This window comes from Pelodiscus sinensis, chromosome 14 (genome assembly GCF_052426305.1).
Source record: "Pelodiscus sinensis isolate ZL-2025 chromosome 14, ASM5242630v1, whole genome shotgun sequence".
In the NCBI taxonomy this organism is placed as follows: domain Eukaryota; kingdom Metazoa; phylum Chordata; order Testudines; family Trionychidae; genus Pelodiscus; species Pelodiscus sinensis.
The window spans coordinates 6,393,027-6,410,283 of NC_143065.1; the positions used below are offsets into that span (position 1 = coordinate 6,393,027).

General features: G+C 43.4%; 1 protein-coding gene across 1 annotated transcript in view; it reads right to left on the reverse strand.

Moving 5' to 3' along the window:
• Window positions 1-17,257, reverse strand: part of DAPK2 (death associated protein kinase 2) — a 94,519-nt gene that overhangs the window by 53,393 nt on the left and 23,869 nt on the right. Inside the window, exon 2 of the mRNA XM_075897630.2 lies at window positions 16,389-16,486. Coding sequence (XP_075753745.1) covers window positions 16,389-16,465 — 77 coding nt within the window. The 5' untranslated portion in view covers window positions 16,466-16,486. The remainder of the gene's footprint in view (window positions 1-16,388; window positions 16,487-17,257) is intronic.

A 17,257-nucleotide genomic window follows, 5' to 3' on the forward strand; every position in this document is an offset into this window, starting at 1 on the left:
CAATACTTAGTATTTGTCTGGATTTAGTGTAAAATGTTGGAGAGGTGCAGATCCCTACTTAAGTACGTCAATGCTGCACAGAAAGCCCGGGCTACGACTACTAAGCCCCTTATTTCAAAATAATGAACTGGTTATTTAAAAATCCATACTCCTGTTTTCCATTAATTTGTTTTTGAATGAAGTTATGCAAAACATTTATCTTTGATAAATGCACTTTCATGATTAAGAAATCGCTCTACAGTAGTTGTATGCTATGAATTTAAAATATTATTTTATCTTTTTACAGTAATTAAAATAATATAAAGTGAACTCTGTACATTTTGCATTTTGTTGTAATTCTAATCAATATATTTGAAGATATAGAAAAAAATCCAAAATATTTATAGTAAATTTAAATTGGTATTCTATTATTGTTCAATAGTGCAATTAACACTGTGATTAATTGCAATTTTTTTTTAAATCTCATGATTAACTGCAACTATTTTTAAAACTTGTTTGACAGGGCTGAAAACATTATTGGCTTGTAACTCAAAACCAGCTTGCTGAATTCTTTTCAGACTTTGCAGAAACATTCTTCTTTCAGCCTTCAAAGTAAATCTAACTATTTTTAGGCCAACCCAATTTTCCAGGCCAAAGTTATAGGTGGGCTAAAATAAGATGTTATAGTGGAAGCTGGCTGCAATCTCAGACGCTCCCTAATACATAAACATACTCAAATATATTTTTCATATGTATATATGTACATGTGTATGTACACAGAAACACAAATTTTCTCTTTCTACTTCCTAAAACTCAATTGGCTGGACATCCAGAAAAGATCAAAGTTCAGAGAATTAAGCATTGCTTTGAAGGATTTTCACAGGTAGAAAAAATAAAAGCCCTTACCAGACACTAAAACCTGAATGTGCATTACTTTCTATTTCTCACAGCAGTAATCACATCTCTCTGTTTACTGGCTGGTGAGTATCTGTACATAATATGTGTTTAAACTATGACACCTTTTCTTATCATGGGCTGGCAAGTTCCTCCCATGTGTAGAATACCCCAGTTATCTCTGCTTTTTAGTTTCCCTACACTAAGTACATATTTACTAGTTATGTTACTAAAACACTGATTATACCCCAGCATCAGGGTCTTATTGCTGGTAGTTTGACATTGAGGGCATGTATAAACTACATCCCTCTTTCGAAAGAAGGATGTAAATTAGGCAGATCGAAAGTGCAAATGAAGCATGGATTTAAATATCCCATGCTTCATTTGCATAATCGCGTCACAGCATTCTTTCGAAAAAGGGTGTTTCAAAAGTGAAACTACAGTCTAGATCCCTTTTTCAAAAGATCCTGTACTCCTCATTTAAATCCCCACTTCATTTGCACTTTCGATCTGCCTAATTTACATCCCTCTTTTGAAAGAGGGATGTAGTTTAGACATGGCTTGAGTTTGATGTCCTTTGGTACATCTGCCCCTAGAGATGACCTTTGAACTTAATTAATGCACACACTTTCAGTTATACCAAAACATTATTAGTAGGGATGTAACAGTATAACCGTTGAAATGGTTAACCAATCAGCATGAGCTTCGGTTACCTTAAGAGTTATATGTCAACTCCTGGCCCTGTTCCTGGGGAGCTTGCTGCCAGCTTCTGCTGCTGGCTCTGTATCGGAGCCCACAACACAGGGTGGCAGCTGGCTCCTAGGGAGTGAGGCTGGAAGCCAGGAGCGGGGCCGGGAGCTCACTTAAAAGCTGGCTCCTGGAGCACAAGATGCCGCTGTGCACTGCTATCTCTGTATCAGAGGAAGCAGCGGGGCAGCAGCCCAGTCCCTGGGAGTAGGGCGGCAGGTGAGCTTGGTGTATGCCAGGAACTGGCTTTGCTCCCAGGGAACCAGCTGCCACCCTGTGCTGCAGGCTCTGAAGTATAAAACGTATGCTGCAAAATCCACAGTGCAGCCAGCTCCCCGGGAGTGGTGCTGGCAGCTGGGGGCCAGCTCCCAGCAAGCACTGGCTGCCAGCCCTGCTCCTGGGGAGCCAGCTGTGCTGCGGGCTCTGCAGTATAAACTTTGTACTGCAGAGCCCACTGCATGTAACTGCTGAGATTTTCAGTGGTTACATAGTTACCTAATTGATCACTTTTTAACACCCCTGATTCTTTCTAGAAAGTACAGAACTGCTTGTAATTACAAATCACAATAACTTATAACATTTATCACTTACATTAACAAACCCTGTAACACATGGTGATCATAATCAGTTCTGATTTGTTGCTGTCTTGGCATTAACAACAGTCACAGGCAGCCTGTCTGATGCATTTTTACTAACAGCTCTACGGCTGTTCCTTTATGAGAGTCAGAAAGGATGGCTGGCGGGGCACATTACATTGCATAAGAATGATTATTACTTTTTTTCACAAATACTAGAATACTACATTGCTACATGGATACAGATATTCACTTGAGTCATATTCTTTTTCTTATTATTAATAATTGTATTACAATAATGCCTAAAGATGAGGCTCCCATGGAGCAAGGTGCGTATATCAGCATATTAAGAGATGGTCCTAGCCCTGAAGAGTTTATAATCTCAATAGACAAGACATGCAAAGAGTGGAGAACAGAAGCATTGGCATCCTCAGATTACAAATGGAGAACTGAGATGCCAAGCAATCCTGAATTAAATCTGCAGAGAATAAAATACAAGACAACATACAGTGCCTTGTCATTTTAAAAGCAGGAATACTGTGCACTGATTACAGTACATTGGGGGCTTTATTATGGGGAGCAAACAGCCCATATAGAGCCCTCAAATACTGACTGATCTTGTGTAGCCCTGCATTGTATTCAATTCTTCTGTTGTTCAGACATTTGGGCTATGTCTAGACTGCAAGCCTCTTTCGAAAGAGAGCGTCTAGACTGCACGCGGAACTTTCGAAAGAGCAAGCCGCTTTTTCGAAAGAAAGCACCCAGTGAGTCTGGATGCTCTCTTTCGAAGAAGCCCTATTTACATTCAAGAACGCCTTCTTTCGAAAGAAGCACTTTCGAAAGAAGGCGTTCTTCCTCGTGAAATGAGGTTTACCGCCGTCGAAAGAAAAGCCGCGTTCTTTCGATTTAATTTCGAAAGAACGCGGCTGCAGTCTAGACGCAGGTGAAGTTTTTTCGGAAAAAGGCTACTTTTCCCGAAAAAACCCCTGAGTCTGGACACAGCCTTGGAGAACTGTATATTGGAATTTCTCTCTTGTCTCATTTCCCTCTTCATTCCGGAATGCCCAGAAGTGGGCGTACATTTAAACTGGTGAAGAATAAGGGAGCACACACTTCTCCAAGCTGCTTTGAAACCCTCCTAGAAATGCACAGTAATGTCAGGCACATGCAGCCAAATTGGATCCTCCTAAGAAAGTGATCTCCAACCTTATTTTGTTTATTTTTGAATGTAAGAGCAATCCAGGATCTACCTCAAACCCTAATACCCTTGCTGTGCCTCCTGCCCTGTCCCTTTTCTGAGGCCCCACCCTGGTCACTCCATCCCTCCTTCCCACTCCAACCTTACTCATTGTCACCAGGTGAGGCCGGGGCACAGGGGGATGCAGGCTCTAGTCTTGGGCCGAGGGACTCGGAGTGTGGGAGGGGCTCCAGATTAAGCCAGCCACTTCCAAGAGTGGCGCAGAGCCGGGGGAGCGAGGGGAGGTGAGGGGGTGATGGCCTGCCTTAATTCCACTGCACTACTGGACTGTTAGCAGATGATCTCTCAATTTGGCTACAGGAGCCTCCAGGAGATTTAAGCTTGATTCCCGCCCATGGATGGAAAAAAATTAACGGGACTGACCAATGTGCACCAATATTGAGGCCATGTGCAGATGTGAAACCAAAAACGTAGACAGAATACATATTTTTTAAAATTACCAGCCACAGCAAGGTGAGGCATTTTGGAACTCACTACTCAAATCATTACATTTAAGCATTAGAGAAATAAAAATTATGAGATGCACAGACTGGTCAAAAATCTAAAATAACACGCTTTGAAAGAAGTAACAACAAGCAAGTACTGGCTGGGTTGGGAGGTGAGCAGGAAAGACTCAGGGGCTGTGTCTACATTGGCAAGATTTTGCGCAAAAGCAATTGCAAAATCTTGCCACTTGTCTACACTGGCCGCGAGTGCTTGTGCAAGAACACTGACGTGCTAATGTAGGAAATCAGTATTTCTTGTACAAATACTCTGACGCTCCCGCTCAGGGATAAGCCCTCTTGTGCAACTGTTCTTGCGCAAGAGGCCAGTGTAGACAGGCAACATCAATTTCTTGTGCAAGAAAGATGTTTAAAATGGCCATCGGAGCTTTCTTGAGCAAGAGAGCGTCTACACTGGCACGGATGCTCTTGCGCAAAGGCACATGCCAGTGTAGACGCTCTCTTACTCAAATACTCTAATGCAAAAACTCTTGCGTTAGAGTATTTGCGCAAAACCTTGCCAATATAGATGTAGCCAGAGTGTTTGTGGGAGTGATAGACACATGCAGTGTGGGAGTGACAGATTCACACTACCCCTTTACGAATGCTGAGCACATTCAGACTTAGGAGCAGCTGCTAGCAAATTCCTGCCATCCTGAGCCATATTGTGTCTGTGGTGATGCGGGACAGACGTGGCAGGAGAGGGACACTCTGACATCAGCACCCCCTTTCTCTAACTCCTGCACCCTGCACAGCATGCAGGAGGATGCCGCAGCTCCAAGGCAAAGGACAGGAACAGCATGGAAGTGGGAGGAAGGCAGCAGAAATGTCAGCACTTGATAACCTCCCGGCCAAACCAGTCAGAGGCTTCTAGGATCCACCAGTTGATCCACTGGTTGGTGAGCATTGCTCTAAGCTCTGCAGTCTAAGCATAGAACTGACTGGTGATAACGCAGGAAAGACCCACTTGGATTAAGCACATCTTTTGTGACAAATGAGCATTGCTCTGACCAGAGGTGAAAAGGGGGGCGCTGCTCCCATTAGAGCCAGCTCGGGGGACACTGTTCAAAGAGCCCTCCTGGGGCACTTTTTCCCCCCCAGCAAAGCCATTTATTTCATCCTCCTGCTCCCCCAACTCTCCCTTTGCTAAGCCACAGCCCACCTTTCAGCACCCCACAAGGGCACAGCCTACTGTGGGTTACAGTGGATGAGAAGCTGCATATGAGTCAACAGTGTGCCCTTGTAGCCAAGAATGCTAATGGCATATTAGGTTGCATGAAGAGGAGCATTGTCAGCAGATCTAGAGAAGTCATTATTCCCCTTTATTCGGCACTAGTGAGGCCACATCTGGAGTATTGTGTCCAGTTCTGGGTCCCCCACTACAAAAAGGATGTGGATGCATTGGAGAGGGTCCAGCGGAGGGCAACCAAAATGATTAGGGGGCTGGAACATATGACCTATGAGGAGAGGCTGAGGGTGTTGGGTCTCTTTAGTCTGCAGAAGCGAAGAGTGAGGGGGGATTTGATAACAGCCTTCAACTTCCTGAAGGGAGGCTCCAAAGAGGATGGAGAGAGGCTGTTCTCAGTAGTGACAGATGGCAGAACAAGGAGCAATGGTCTCAAGTTGTGGTGGGAGAGGTCCAGGTTGGATATTAGGAAAAACTATTTCACTAGGAGAGTTGTGAAGCACTGGAATGGGTTACCTAGGGAAGTAGTGGAGTCTCCATGCCTAGAGGTGTTTAAGTCTCGGCTTGACAAAGGCCTGGCCGGGTTGATTTAGTTGGGACTGGTCCTGCCTAAAGCAGGGGGCTGGACTTGATGACCGTCTAAGGTCTCTTCCAGCTCTATGGTTCTATGATTCTATGATGCTAAGCCACCTAGGAGCCAACACGAGCCAGGTACGCTGCCACCTTAAACTCTTCTATGTGCCCAGAAGTAACCTGGGAACACTAGGAGCACTCCTAGACTGTTCCTGCAGAAGGCGGGTTTATTTCTGCATATGGCATGGAGCTAGAACTGGCAGACTTGTCTCTTTTCAGTTGAGTTTGTTTATTTCCACCTTCCCAACACAGCTGTAATTAGGTTCACAATACTGCAGCTGGGGGCTAAAACTCTCCTTGTATCAATTTAAAAAGTGACATTTCTGTTCACCACAAGGATACCTAGGCTGGGACCTTTAAAGAGCCAGCTGGGATGCGGTTAATGATGCAGAGCTCTACTGCTGCAGGCAGGTGCTGGTCCAGCGCAGGTAGCCAGGTGAGGCAGCAGCACTGCAGGCAGGTTAAAGGGGTCGGCTGGGGGGCGCTGTAGGGGAGCCATGCGCTGGGAACATACATGCTATTGCCAGTGACCCCTGGGGAAAAGCCAGGGTGTCTCTCACACTGCTGCTGGTGTCCCTGCAGCAGTGGCCCTACAGAGACAGCCCATAGCTCCCTTGTGGCCAGGTAAGGTTATCTAGCCCTAGAGTCCTCACAACCACTCCCCCAACCCTCAGCCCTGACTCCTGCACCTGCTTCCCCATACATACCCTGCCCTGAGCTTCCTGCATCCCCACCCTCTACCCTGAGGCCCCCCCCCAACCCTGACCCGCACACCCAACCCTCTGCCCTGAGCCTCTGGCACCCCCCACATCCTACCCTGAGCCTCCCCCCACTCAATCCCCAGCCCTGAGCCACCTGCGCCCCACCCCCTGCTCTGTACCCTCCACCCACCCTCACCTCCCTTCACACACCTCATGCCCTGACTCTGGTGCCCGAACCCCTCCCCCCCAGATCCCAACCTTAAGCTTCCCACACCTGTACATACTCCAATTGGAATGAACCCATTTTAATAACAGAAAATCAGAGTTATTGCTTTGATTACATATATTTTACATTCACAATATTTTACGTTACAAATCCTCTTCAGTTTTCAGTTTACTTCTTGTCAGGTGGAACATATTCACGTCTGGTCTTCTGTGAGCGCATTACATTTCCTACCCTTAGCAACACAGACAGCTCCATATATATAAAATACAAGCTGGAAAAATATTGTCAGGAGGACACAAATGAGAATATCAGCCTGTGGACAGGACTATGACATACTTAGGGGACAGTCTAATGACTGTATCAGATGCACCTTTTCATTGATGATCATGTTATTATTTTATATAAAGCCACATACTGGAAATCGTAAACACCATCACTCAGAAGAGCCATGGTCTTTAAAATGAAAAAACAAAAGACTTAACACAGCTACGGTTGCCTATACGCAAGCTTCTTTTAGCTGTTATTTTTGCTTTGGACACAAGAAGATTGGAGGACTAGAGCATTTAATACCTCAACTTTTCATGTATATCTTCAGGGGCAGAGCAGGGGAATGTGAGAAAAAGAGAGAACGCATATTTTGTGGTGTTACTGTGGCTTTAGGGGAATGAACAGGATTTTCAGGGTATGGGAGCTGACAGTTGGAGGAGGTTTTATTTCAGTCCGATAGAATGACCTGAGATAAGGTGTTCTGTATACAAGCTAATAATGTGTCTAATATAGACTGTTGTTAAATTACTAGCAATGAATTGTTATTAAGATTTGCGGATTACTGAATATAAAAGTGTGTGTGTCTGTACCCAAGTAACTGCTGGAATGATTTTACCAGGTAATTTGCTGGATTCTCCCTCATTGGATCCTTGTAATCAAAATGAGACATCTTTTATCTTAAAAATCGTGCTCTAGCTCAACCACAAGATATGATCTTAATATGGAGATTACTGGATAATATTCTCTGGCCTCTGCTATGCAGGAGGTCAGACTAGGTAATCATAACAATCTCTCCTGGCTTTACAATCAATTAATAAATATCGTATCCACTGTAGAAGGCTGTGCTGTTGATGCTATTAATACTCTTTGATATTGCACTGTGCTACCAATTTAAAAAGGACAACTGAGCCTGCACTGCTTCAGGGAGAAGAGTCTTGTCAAGCCCCATCTCATTTACGTGGGTTCTTTGTGGATGGAAAGATCTGTTCAAGGCTCACAGAAAGAAACAAACAAAAAAAAAATGGACAGGAAATGCTCACAGACACTCTGTAGTGGACTGTATAAAAGTCAGCAACCAAAATGACCACACAATTTGTCATTACCTGAATAATGGTGATATGTCGCTTTTATATATCCCAGTGTGTGCTTTAGGCAGTTTATCCTAAAAATCATTTTGATGAAAATACCCTGTGGCCTGGTTCTTGGCAACTGAGTGACTAGGTTTCTGAGTAAGTGGATGGTAGATGGGAAGGAGGGGCACTGGCCCCCTGTTCTCTGTTTTCCTGGCCCAGGAACTCCAAACCGCTCCCTGTCCAAGTCCTCAGGTTGGGGGTATGGCTCCAAGGGTATGTCTAGACTACATGCCTCTGCCGACAGAGGCATGTAAAATAGGCTACCCGACATAGTCAACGAAGCGGGGATCCCCGGCTTCATTTAAACAAAAATGGCCGCCGTGCTGTGCCGGTTCAGCTGTTTGACGGCACAGCGCGCGAGTCAAGACGCAGATCAGTCGACAGGGGAAGCCTTTGTCGACCGCTCCCTTATGCCTCGTGAAATGAGGTTTACAGGAGCTCGACAAAGGCTTCCCCTGTCGACCGATCTTCATCTTGACTCGCGTGCTGTGCTGATGATCAGCTGAGCTGGCACAGTGAGGCGTCCATTTTTATTTTAATGAAGCCGGGGATATTTAAATCCCCGCTTCATTGATTATGTCTAGACATACCCTAAGAGTCCAGCTTCCCCTTAGTTGGGGCTTCTCAGTAGGTCTCCCCCTTTTTTCAGAGGGTAGGGTGGGGTCTTACACTTGCTCCCCTGGCTGTCGGGCGGGCAGGCTCTGGTTCATGCCTTTAGACTGCTGCGCCAGGCTCCCTGCTAGTCAGTCCCAAACTGAGCCAGGCGCCTTCCTTTTCTCCTCCCTGTAGGTCTGGCATTGCAGATAAAACGGGTCAGGGATAGCTCTGCCCAGAGTTTTTGTTTCTTTAACCCCTTGGACGCCAGGTCCTCCTTTCTCCACTCCCTCACATTCCCTTTGGAATTTCCATTTTCTGGGACACAGGCAGTCACAGGCATACACAGGCACTGGCTCTTCTACTCTGGTTTCCTGTCTCCAAAAAGGGCAAGACCCAGATGTTTTAGAACAGGGGTGGGGAACTGAAAGCCCAGACACCAGATGTGGTCCCCAGCTTGCCTGGATTTGGCCCCCAGGGCTCTGGGTTCCTCCCCTCCAGCATTGGGGAGTCCGTACTGGCCCCCACTGGTCCCCAGCCAACTGATGTTTTCAGTGGGTCAGTGGCCCCTGACCCAAAAAATGTTCCCACCCGGCTTTAGAGGAATCTGTAAAATTCCAGGAACAGATAATTACATGGCTGGATACCTTCGGGGGAGGGGCAAAATGGGGAACCCCTGTTCCTAACCCAAGGTCAGGCAATAGTTATCTCATGCCTTGAGGTATGAGGGTTGATTCGCTCCCATACAATTCTACCTTAGCTAATAGAGCAGAATATTTTTATCATCCATATAAAAGTCAAGCCCCTTTCCCTATCAATAATAACAGTGGCACAAAACCCACTTCAAACTTGCTCATCACAAAGCCATCTGGTGGGACTACAGTGCCACAGCATAGCAAGGAAGGGCACCAGGTCCCCTCTTTCCACATCCCAGCCAGCAGAGCTCTTGGGAGCAGTCCACCAGCTAAGCAACCCAAAGTGTTTGAGGAAAACATCAGAGCTCAGCACCAGCCTCCACAAAGGATAGTTTTGCCCTTCCGAAGATGGAGGAGAAAGTGTGACAAGTCCCAGCATTTAGCCCATGAAAAATACAGTCATAGCTATCCACCAGCTGGTTTTCTGGTCACCCATTTGGGGATGAAGCTCTTTTCCGACCAGGAGAAGGAAGCAGGATGCCTTGGCTGAGTTTAGGTTTTGATAGCCAGTATATTTCTCGCATACTTTAATTGCTCTCAACTGGTTTTTATAGACCATAAGGGGGAGGGGTTCATGATGCAGCAAATGCAAAGTTTTTACTACATTTCTCATATCTGAACCTCTGGAGATAGGATTGGCATCATACCCATTTCCAATCTAGCACAGAAGACTTCTCCTCCTCTTCAGGAGAGCATAATGCTGTCTATAAAGCATGTCAAGTAAATAAACATAATTTTCGTAGACTTTGTTTTTAATACAACGTGTATGAACATGCAATGTTCTACTCTATCACTCCTGCCTGTGCAGGAAAGAGACTACATCATCGGCTGCATCAGTTTAGATCAAGCCTTGGTGTCCAATAATGGTGCAGTAGATACATATCCTGTTTCCATGCCTCATGTTTTTGTCAGTCCAGCGTTTATGCTGGTGGAGAATGGCTACTAGTTTTGAATCTGTGTGTCATATTTTGGAAAATTACTGCTGAATTTGAGGGGTTCAGTATTGCAATCTCAGATAGTGACTGGACATCGGCACAGCTCTTAAAAAGTTTGCAGTTGTTCTTGTCTTACAGCTGAGCTTACCAGACACATGTCCACGAGACAGAGCAGGGCAGGGCCTAAGCTCACTGGAAGTGATGGTTAAAAGATGGTTATTTCTTTATTTTGGACATTGCTTTCCTCTGACCACACTGCATCCCACTTGTAAGTGTCTCATAGCCAGAACACAGCTACTCCTGCAACTGGCTCAAATCTGCAATGCTTTCAAATACATAACTGTAAGGATACGTGAAATGAATCCTGACAGTGAAACTCTGATTCCTGGATGCTGAGGCAGGATTGAAAGGACACAGAGCATCTCAATTAACTGCTATTTGCAGCTTCATTTTCAGAGCTCGAAATAGAAGTGTGGGCTTGGCTTTGCATCTGACTGTGAGAACAACTGAAGGGTCAAAATGCTTGCTCTCGACTCTGCACAGGTAAAAACAGACACCTCAGTGTGCACTAAAAGTCACATTTCTAATCTCGAGAATAAGGAAATACCTATATACCTATACCTATCTCATAGAACTGGAAGGGACCTTGAGAGGTCATCGAGTCCAGTCCTCTGACTTCAGCGCAGGACCATGTACCATGTACTAAATTCATAGCTTGTATGTGGCACAAGGCTGTATCTCTCTGTGTTTGTATATATACACACAGATTTTAAATATATATTTAATGTAATATATATATTTAAAAGATGACTGAAAACTTAACAGTTGCTTTCACTGGGAGAGACTACAGGTAATTATACTGAAAGTTTCAAAGCTTAGAACTGAAGTCCCAAAACATCTCACTTGATTCAGAGATCTAGCATTAAACTGCAATGTACCCTCATTAAGCAACATCTATCATTTAGCTTTTTCCAAATGAGGGACGCATTGGTAGTGACAGTGTCTCTAGAGCTGAAAATATATTAAGTTTTGTTTAGAACATGACTCCGTTTAGCTTGTACTTTATACACACTAACTCTTCCTAGAAGAGCTGAATTTTCTACACATTCCTCTTCTGTGCCCCCAACAACCCCCCCGTATATTCGTTTTGAAAGAGGAACCATCTGAAGACTGCCCCCTTCCTAAAATTTGATCCTGAAACTCTCACTTTTCTAGGATCCCTTTTAGCTGAAGAGCCGCAATCACCACAAACTCCTGTCTTCACATGCACACTCTGATAATATATTGAAGGCAGACTCTTTGAAACTATTCATATCAAAATACATTATTCCCCTTATTCAGCATAATCTATTCTAATTTTGCTACTATCAAGTACCATCAGCTCCTTCATGTCTCCAGTGCTGCCTGACAGATCAACTGTGCTCTGCACCTTGCTCTAATTGGGCAACACAGGTGTGGCAGCTTCACAGGGATGAGCAAGAGGCCAAGGCAAAGAGAAGGAGAGAGCCTGAGCCCAGGAACTGGGGAGAGTAAGACATGCTCTGAAATTGGGAATGGGGGAAGCTAAGAGTTTTTACTGCTATTGCACAACCATATGAAGGGCTCCAGCTGATACTCCTGTGGCTGCTACTCCAGCAAATGAGGCAGCAGGGCTCCCACAGAGGCTGCTGTAATTTGAACATTGCAAATGGTTCCTCCACGTTAGAGCTGATTTCACGGTGGAATCAGTGAGGGTATTCAGGCAACAAGTTATTCTAGGTGAGGTTGCTGTGGCTGTGTATGTCCTCAGCGGCAGGGTCATGGCCAGTTGCTGCTGATGTGCTGATTGACAACTGTAGGGAGGGCTGGCCCGGATCACAAATGCATATTTAAAGCTTGTTGACGTGCCAAAACATGAAGATTACTTTACATAAAAGCCTATTTGTTTTGCCAGTTACTTACCCCTATTAATGAATCTTTTTATCCACCTACACCTGTCAGCACTGAAAGCTGCTGAAAATACAAGATAATAAAAAAGCAGCTGTTGGCAAAGAGCTCCATTTTATTGAAAGAAAACTTCTTAAATTGCTGGGACACATCTAGTATGTTACTTTACTTACAATAAGCAAGTAATCACTTGTCACAGACCTTGTAATTACTGTTCAGAGATAGAGAGGCATGATAACCAGCTCGAACTAGAGATTCAATGCACAGCTGGAAAATGAAGTCTGTGAAACTCTCCAAAGATCTGAAAAGGTGAAAACAAAGCTAGCATAGGAAGTCAGTGTGACATTATGTGTATTATAATTCCAAGGATACCTCCTGAAAATGTTAAGAATAAAAGAGTAATTCCAATGTGGAGCTCCCTTATGACGACTGTTTTCAGGATGAAATTGTTTACTTACACAGTCTGAATTTCCCTTAAAATCTTGAATTGAACACATTTTCCCTGTTGCAATCTTAGCTAAGTAGACTCAAATTTCTGTACAGAAAGAAGAACCCTTCCCCTGATAACTATTCATGATAATTCGGAACACTTGGAAACCAGATGTAAAAAATGTACTAAAATGTTAGCTAAAATATAGTTGTACAGTGTGAATTTCCTATCACCAGATGATGAAATCTTTTTACAATATGCTGAGAGTACTGTTCACATACAGAATTTCCTTCTTTTGGCTGATCTAATGGAGCATTTCCTGCAGCTTAATAGGAAAAAGCCATGATTTTGGACCCAAAGTCTAAACACTGCATATGGCTGTCAGATAATCACGGTGTTACTATGCAAAAAGTCAAGGATTGCTACCTACCAAAAAGGGATGAAGATATTTACCTATGTTGTGACAAATACAGCAGATAATACTCAGGTATAAAGAGACACTATATAAAAGGTACAGTCAAAAAATTCTGTACTGAGTAGAGAACTAGACAATATTAAGGAAAGGATGTTACTAGTGGCTACAGTTCAGGTTACCTATCAATTTTCATTATAAACACCCACCCACCCAAACATTTTCAGTCACATTTAATCTCAAAATTTCACTTTCCAAGCTGAAATGTCCCAGACCCAGTCTCTGCTTAAAGTTACAGAATGTTTGGGCATTTTTGAGGGAGAGGAGAATGGAAGCAAAGGGATGGCTGGGAGTGAAGATAAAGATTTGGCAGCTGTGAGGAAGTGGGAAATTTTTGAGTCTCTGTTTCTTCTATATGCTGCGTTGTTACCCCGTGGGGAGAAAAGGACTGTTTGCTTTTGGGACAGGCTAAGAGATAGAAGTGTGGATATTATCTGTTTCAGATTTTAATCCCCATATCAATGGACTCCTTGAGAATACAATGGCAGATCCTGCCCAGACGGTTAGAAAACAAAGATCCCAAGGGATATCAACTTCACTGCCTCTCAGCAAGGAGGCATTTTCCCACCTGTAGAACAGATGATTGGAGAGGTGTGAGGTGGGGGTTAATGTGGGTTGTGGGAAGCAGATGGAGCACACCTGGGGCCTGACAAAGGCGACCAGATGAACAGAGAGAAATGGAGCTTGAACAATGAGATACGCACACTTCGGCTTGGCTTGGCTCCATGTTAACCAGAATGAACTATTCGTTAACCTTCATTTTTCTACACTAGCCTAAGGATTTCCTGTGTTGTGTTCCAAATGACTAATAAACCCTATTCTTTTGATGATGCTATGTGGGTGTCAATGCAAATGCTTGCAGAGGTGCACTAATCCCTAAAAACTCTACAAGTCTCCATCGGGGCCTGTGTCAGCTGGAGTCACTGACTGTAGTGTAGCGTGTAAAGCAGAAGTGTTTCACATCCAGAGCACCAGTCGAAGGAGACAGTATGGATTACCCTGCAGGAAGAGCGAGTTCCATGGCACATTGAAGGGCTTCCTCCTAGAGCAGTGTTTCTTAAACTTTTTAAAACTGAGGAACACCAAGGATTTTTTGTTGAGAAAAAAAGAAAAAGTCGGGGGGAAAAGGGTCGGGGGGAAAGTTATTGAGGAATAAAAAGGGTCGGTGGAAAGTTATTGAGAAAAAAACGGTTGCCTGCCCCTTCAAGGGCGGCCATTTTGAATTCTGTTGTTCTCTGCGGCACACCTCCGACTGCCTCGTGGCACACCGGTGCACAGTTTAAGAAACACTGTCCTAGAGGCTACTCAAAAGCTGGGGCCATAGCACGGACACTGCGGATCAGTGACACCTGGGAAACAGCCCGTAGTGAGGAGTTGTAATCTTATGGGCCTTTGAAGAACACAGTATGCATATGCACTGCCATTTCTGAGGCAATTACCCGATGTCCAGAAAAGCCGGAAGCCAGATAGTGCAGAGAAATAATTTTGCAGCATGTTAGAAAACGACTGGAGATGTGATAATTTTGTGAGTATGCGCCTTCTGCATTCAATGCACTGTAAAATGCAAATTGACTAGAGGAGACTTGCCTCAACCAGGCCCCAAATCCAGCAGAGCACTTAAGCATCTGCTTAACTATTAGCATGGGAGAAGTCCCAGTCATTTCAATAGTAGTAGTACTTCAATGATATTAACTACCTGTAAAGCCCTTTGAAGATTGCAAGAGATGTGAATGTGCTAAATACAATAGATTAAAATTTGATTTTTACAATACTTTTAAACGTTAGAAAGCAAATAAGGGGATTTCATCAGAAACTTTCTAAAGACAGAAAATAAATGTATGTTAAATGTTATGTTAAAGACTATGTTTCCATTGTAATATATTAGGAGTAAGATCAATTATATGGGACCTGTGCTGTTCAACATATTCATAAATGATTTGGAAAAATGAGTGAACAAAAAGATGGCAACATTTACAGACAATACAAAATTATTCAAAACAATTGAGGCCAAAGTTGACTGCAAAGAGTTACAAAGGAATCCTACTAAATTAAGTGAGTGGGACAGACAATGGCAAAAGAAATTCAATGCTGATAAATGAAAATTGTAAATTGTAAAAAAATAGTCCCAACTTTACATATAATATGATGGAATCTAATCTAGCTGTTACCATTCAAAAAAGATTTTGGAGTCACTGTGGATAATTCTCTGAAAACATCTACTCAATGTGCAGCTAACAGTATGTTAGGAACCATTAAGAAAGGGATAAATAATAAACCAGAAATTATCATAATGCCACTATATAAATACATGGTATGCACACACCTTGAATACTGCATGCAGTTCTGATCACCCTATCTCAAAAAAGATATATTAAATTGGAAAAGGTACAGAGAAAAGCAACAAAAATTATTAGGGATATGTAACAGCTTCCATATGTGGAAAAATTAAAAAACTTGGGACTTAGTTGATTCAGGGGTATATGATTCAGGGGTATACGATAGTGGTCTATAAAATTTTGTCTGGTGTGGAGAAGCTCATATGAAAGCATTATTTATCCCTTCACATAACACTAGAACTAGGGGTCCATTGATTAAATAAATATGCAGGTTTAAAACAAACATAAGGAAATGTGATTTCATACAATGCAGTCAACCTGTGGAACTCATTTTCATAGGATGTGGAGAAATTAAAAGTATAACTGGGTTCAAAAAAGAATTTGGTAAGTTAATGGGGGATTGGTCCATCAGTGACTATTAGCCAAAGATAATCAGGGATACAACCCCATTCTCGGAGAGTCCCTCTAATTGCCAGAAGCGAGGATTGAACAACAGTGAGTGGCTCACTTGAAATTGACCAGTTCTGTTCATTCCTTCTGAAGCATCTTGCACTGGCTACTATCAGAGATTAGATACTGGGTTACGTGGACCATTAGCCTGATCCAGTATGGCTGTTCTTATGTTCTTAGCAAGCAGAACACCAGTAAAAGTCACTCACTCTTGTAATAATAGAGAGGTAGCTGTGTTAGTCTGATCTTGCTAACACAAAAGGAAAAACTATGTAGCACTTTAAAGACTAACAAGATGGTTTAATAGCTTTCGTGGGCCAGACCCACTTCCTCAGATCATACTCTGGAAGAGAATTGGCATCACCATATATAAGATATTGTATCATATAAGTGTCTCTCATAAGATACTGCAAACATCACTGCATCTGTCACCCTCTGAAGTGTGTTGGTACCATCTGTATGCACTTACCTTCCTAGCTCTTCCCCAATTTCATAAACGTCTTCCACCTTCTGTTGTTTGAACACAGCCATCCCTAGACTCCTCATTAATGCACCTAGATGATGTGACTGGAATATAAAATACAAAGTTCGTAAATTTATTGTACTGTTTATAAGTAGCACTAACTCAGTTATAGTAAACAAAGAATCATTAAACAAAGACTTCAAACTGATCATTATTGATCTTTTCCAGCTTGTTATGGCCAAAGTTACCATCCACTGATGGTTGTTCTGTGGACTATGTGAAATAAATTTGGTTTTCTTGGTCCAGCTGCCATGTCCTGGTCCTGGAATGTATTGAGTGCCCTTTACTCCTATGGGCTTCTGGCAGCATAAAGTACTGTGATGCTACACCCTCATACTTTTATGGAAACATGTTTTTGAATATGAATATGCATAAAACAAGTATCCTATCATGCAAGAGCCTGTGATCCCCTGAATGTGGATTCTATTTGTGTGCATGTATCATTCTTGTAATGAAGTTAGAAATATGAAGTGGAAACCCTGATTAATTTGGGGTTTTGGTCTCTTCCCCTTCGAAGGCTGTGCTCCTGGTAACTGTCAAGTCTCTGTCACTGAGCCCCCAGAGCTGAGTTGTTTTTAGTGTCTACATTGCTTTGCTGGGGACTGTTATACCAACCCTGTGCCTTTGCTGGGGGGAGATCAGAGCTTCTGCCTCAGTAGGACAGAGTGGTGGTGTGGCCCAGTGGGGCTTGGTGGTATGAACAGCATCCCAAGTGAAAGTCTCAAGGGGGTTGCTGTGATCCAACCCATCACACTGATGTAATCATGCAGGGTAGTGTGCGCAGCTGGGAGCTCTTGACGCTAGTGGTGATTTTA